This window comes from Oncorhynchus nerka, linkage group LG15, assembly GCF_034236695.1.
Source record: "Oncorhynchus nerka isolate Pitt River linkage group LG15, Oner_Uvic_2.0, whole genome shotgun sequence".
NCBI classification, from domain to species: Eukaryota; Metazoa; Chordata; class Actinopteri; order Salmoniformes; family Salmonidae; genus Oncorhynchus; species Oncorhynchus nerka.
The window spans coordinates 13,781,465-13,786,464 of record NC_088410.1 but is presented as its reverse complement, the minus strand read 5'-3'; the positions used below and the strand labels follow the sequence as shown (position 1 = coordinate 13,786,464).

The following is a 5,000-nucleotide window of genomic DNA, read 5'->3' as shown; positions in this document are numbered from 1 at the left end:
TCTCTCTTTCTGTTACACACCTGTCTCCTCCAGATGAAGACCTGATTAAGCGGATCCTGGCGGACGGCCAGCTGCAGGTGTCTCATCTCTGTGACCCCCAACATTTCTTCTCCCAGACAGCAGACAGCGAGACGGCCGACCTGTGAGTCACCTCTAAACTCTGACCTCTAACCTCACCCTTAACCCTGTCACCTTCTGCTTGCTTCCTCTTGTCTGTTCTGTTACCTCTGACCTCTCACTGGCCTACTTCTCCTTCTGTCATTTTACATTTGAGTCATTTGGCAGACACTCTGATCCAGAGAGACTTACAGTTAGTGAGTCATTTAGCAGACACTCTGATCCAGAGAGACTTACAGTTAGTGAGTCATTTAGCAGACACTCTGATCCAGAGAGACTTACAGTTAGTGAGTCATTTAGCAGACACTCTGATCCAGAGAGACGTACAGTTAGTGAGTCATTTAGCAGACACTCTGATCCAGAGAGACGTACAGTTAGTGAGTCATTTAGCAGACACTCTGATGCAGAGAGACTTACAGTTAGTGAGTCATTTAGCAGACACTCTGATCCAGAGAGACTTACAGTTAGTGAGTCATTTAGCAGACACTCTGATCCAGAGAGATGTACAGTTAGTGAGTCATTTAGCAGACACTCTGATCCAGAGAGATGTACAGTTAGTGAGTCATTTAGCAGACACTCTGATCCAGAGAGACTTACAGTTAGTGAGTCATTTAGCAGACACTCTGATCCAGAGAGACTTACAGTTAGTGAGTCATTTAGCAGACACTCTGATCCAGAGAGACTTACAGTTAGTGAGTCATTTAGCAGACACTCTGATCCAGAGACTTACAGTTAGTGAGTCATTTAGCAGACACTCTGATCCAGAGACTTACAGTTAGTGTGTCATTTAGCAGACACTCTGATCCAGAGACTTACAGTTAGTGAGTCATTTAGCAGACACTCTGATCCAGAGACTTACAGTTAGTGAGTCATTTAGCAGACACTCTGATCCAGAGACTTACAGTTAGTGAGTCATTTAGCAGACACTCTGATCCAGAGACTTACAGTTAGTGAGTCATTTAGCAGACGCTCTGATCCAGAGAGACTTACAGTTAGTGAGTCATTTAGCAGACACTCTGATCCAGATACTTACAGTTAGTGAGTCATTTAGCAGACACTCTGATCCAGAGACTTACAGTTAGTGAGTCATTTAGCAGACACTCTGATCCAGAGAGACTTACAGTTAGTGAGTCATTTAGCAGATACTCTGATCCAGAGAGACTTACAGTTAGTGAGTCATTTAGCAGACACTCTGATCCAGAGAGACTTACAGTTAGTGAGTCATTTAGCAGACACTCTGATCCAGAGAGACTTACAGTAGGGAGTCATTTAGCAGACACTCTGATCCAGAGAGACTTACAGTAGGGAGTCATTTAGCAGACACTCTGATCCAGAGAGACTTACAGTAGGGAGTCATTTAGCAGACACTCTGATCCAGAGAGACTTACAGTTAGTGAGTCATTTAGCAGACACTCTGATCCAGAGACTTACAGTAGGGAGTCATTTAGCAGACACTCTGATCCAGAGAGACTTACAGTAGGGAGTCATTTAGCAGACACTCTGATCCAGAGAGACTTACAGTTAGTGAGTCATTTAGCAGACACTCTGATCCAGAGAGACTTACAGTAGGGAGTCATTTAGCAGACACTCTGATCCAGAGAGACTTACAGTAGGGAGTCATTTAGCAGACACTCTGATCCAGAGAGACTTACAGTAGGGAGTCATTTAGCAGACACTCTGATCCAGAGAGACTTACAGTTAGTGAGTCATTTAGCAGACACTCTGATCCAGAGAGACTTACAGTAGGGAGTCATTTAGCAGACACTCTGATCCAGAGAGACTTACAGTTAGTGAGTCATTTAGCAGACACTCTGATCCAGAGAGACTTACAGTTAGTGAGTCATTTAGCAGACACTCTGATCCAGAGAGACTTACAGTAGGGAGTCATTTAGCAGACACTCTGATCCAGAGAGACTTACAGTTAGTGAGTCATTTAGCAGACACTCTGATGCAGAGAGACTTACAGTAGGGAGTCATTTAGCAGACACTCTGATCCAGAGAGACTTACAGTTAGTGAGTCATTTAGCAGACACTCTGATCCAGAGAGACTTACAGTAGGGAGTCATTTAGCAGACACTCTGATCCAGAGAGACTTACAGTAGGGAGTCATTTAGCAGACACTCTGATCCAGAGAGACTTACAGTTAGTGAGTCATTTAGCAGACACTCTGATCCAGAGAGACTTACAGTAGGGAGTCATTTAGCAGACACTCTGATCCAGAGAGACTTACAGTAGGGAGTCATTTAGCAGACACTCTGATCCAGAGAGACTTACAGTAGGGAGTCATTTAGCAGACACTCTGATCCAGAGAGACTTACAGTTAGTGAGTCATTTAGCAGACACTCTGATCCAGAGAGACTTACAGTAGGGAGTCATTTAGCAGACACTCTGATCCAGAGAGACTTACAGTAGGGAGTCATTTAGCAGACACTCTGATCCAGAGAGACTTACAGTTAGTGAGTCATTTAGCAGACACTCTGATCCAGAGAGACTTACAGTAGGGAGTCATTTAGCAGACACTCTGATCCAGAGAGACTTACATTAGGGAGTCATTTAGCAGACACTCTGATCCAGAGAGACTTACAGTAGGGAGTCATTTAGCAGACACTCTGATCCAGAGAGACTTACAGTTAGTGAGTCATTTAGCAGACACTCTGATCCAGAGAGACTTACAGTTAGTGAGTCATTTAGCAGACACTCTGATCCAGAGAGACTTACAGTAGGGAGTCATTTAGCAGACACTCTGATCCAGAGAGACTTACAGTTAGTGAGTCATTTAGCAGACACTCTGATCCAGAGAGACTTACAGTTAGTGAGTCATTTAGCAGACACTCTGATCCAGAGAGACTTACAGTTAGTGAGTCATTTAGCAGACACTCTGATCCAGAGAGACTTACAGTTAGTGAGTCATTTAGCAGACACTCTGATCCAGAGAGACTTACAGTAGGGAGTCATTTAGCAGACACTCTGATCCAGAGAGACTTACAGTAGGAGTCATTTAGCAGACACTCTGATCCAGAGAGACTTACAGTTAGTGAGTCATTTAGCAGACACTCTGATCCAGAGAGACTTACAGTAGGGAGTCATTTAGCAGACACTCTGATCCAGAGAGACTTACAGTAGGGAGTCATTTAGCAGACACTCTGATCCAGAGAGACTTACAGTTAGTGAGTCATTTAGCAGACACTCTGATCCAGAGAGACTTACAGTAGGGAGTCATTTAGCAGACACTCTGATCCAGAGAGACTTACATTAGGGAGTCATTTAGCAGACACTCTGATCCAGAGAGACTTACAGTAGGGAGTCATTTAGCAGACACTCTGATCCAGAGAGACTTACAGTTAGTGAGTCATTTAGCAGACACTCTGATCCAGAGAGACTTACAGTTAGTGAGTCATTTAGCAGACACTCTGATCCAGAGAGACTTACAGTAGGGAGTCATTTAGCAGACACTCTGATCCAGAGAGACTTACAGTTAGTGAGTCATTTAGCAGACACTCTGATCCAGAGAGACTTACAGTTAGTGAGTCATTTAGCAGACACTCTGATCCAGAGAGACTTACAGTTAGTGAGTCATTTAGCAGACACTCTGATCCAGAGAGACTTACAGTTAGTGAGTCATTTAGCAGACACTCTGATCCAGAGAGACTTACAGTAGGGAGTCATTTAGCAGACACTCTGATCCAGAGAGACTTACAGTTAGTGAGTCATTTAGCAGACACTCTGATCCAGAGACTTACAGTTAGTGAGTCATTTAGCAGACACTCTGATCCAGAGAGACTTACAGTTAGTGAGTCATTTAGCAGACACTCTGATCCAGAGAGACTTACAGTAGGGAGTCATTTAGCAGACACTCTGATCCAGAGACTTACAGTTAGTGAGTCATTTAGCAGACACTCTGATCCAGAGAGACTTACAGTAGGGAGTCATTTAGCAGACACTCTGATCCAGAGAGACTTACAGTTAGTGAGTCATTTAGCAGACACTCTGATCCAGAGAGACTTACAGAGAGAACTTGTTCTCAACTTGTCTACCTGGTTAAATAAAGGTGATATAAAAAAATAAATTTAAAAAAAGTGAGTCATTTAGCAGACTCTCTTCCTCCTCTTCACTCCTCTCTCTCCTCTTCACTCCTCTGTACTCCTCTTCACTCCTCTCCCTCCTCTTCACTCCTCTGTACTCCTCTTCACTCCTCTCCCTCCTCTTCACTCCTCTGTACTCCTCTTCACTCCTCTCCCTCCTCTTCACTCCTCTCCCTCTTCACTCTTCTTCATTCCTCTCCCTCCTCTTCACTCCTCTGTACTCCTCTTCACTCCTCTCCCTCCTCTTCACTCCTCTCCCTCTTCACTCTTCTTCATTCCTCTCCCTCCTCTTCACTCCTCTCCCTCTTCACTCTTCTTCACTCCTCTCTCTCCTCTTCACTCCTCTCCCCCCTCTTCACTCCTCTCCCCCTCTTCACTCCTCTCCCCCTCTTCACTCCTCTCCCTCTTCACTCCTCTCCTCTTCACTCTTCTTCACTCCTCTCCCTCCTCTTCCCTCCTCCCCCTTCTTCACTCCTCTCCCCCTCTTCACTCTTCTTCACTCCTCTCCCTCCTCTCCCCCTCTTCACTCCTCTCCCTCCTCTTCACTCCTCTCCCTCTTCACTCTTCTTCATACCTCTCCCTCCCCTCCCTCTTCACTCCTCTCCCCCTCTTCACTCCTCTCCCTCCTCTTCACTCCTCTCCCTCTTCACTCTTCTTCATACCTCTCCCTCCCCTCCCTCTTCACTCCTCTCCCCCTCCCTCCTTCCCCCTCTTCCTCCTCCCCCTCTTCACTCCTCTCCCTCTTCACTCTTCTTCACTCCTCTCCCTCCTCTTCCCTCCTCCCCTTCTTCACTCCTCTCC

General features: G+C 45.5%; 1 protein-coding gene across 1 annotated transcript in view; it reads left to right on the top strand.

The window, feature by feature from the left end:
- The window catches only part of pkd1a (polycystic kidney disease 1a), a 187,354-nt gene that overhangs the window by 161,842 nt on the left and 20,512 nt on the right, over nt 1-5,000 (top strand). Inside the window, 1 exon segment of the mRNA XM_065001039.1 lies at nt 34-142. Within this exon segment, the coding sequence (XP_064857111.1) occupies nt 34-142 (109 nt within the window).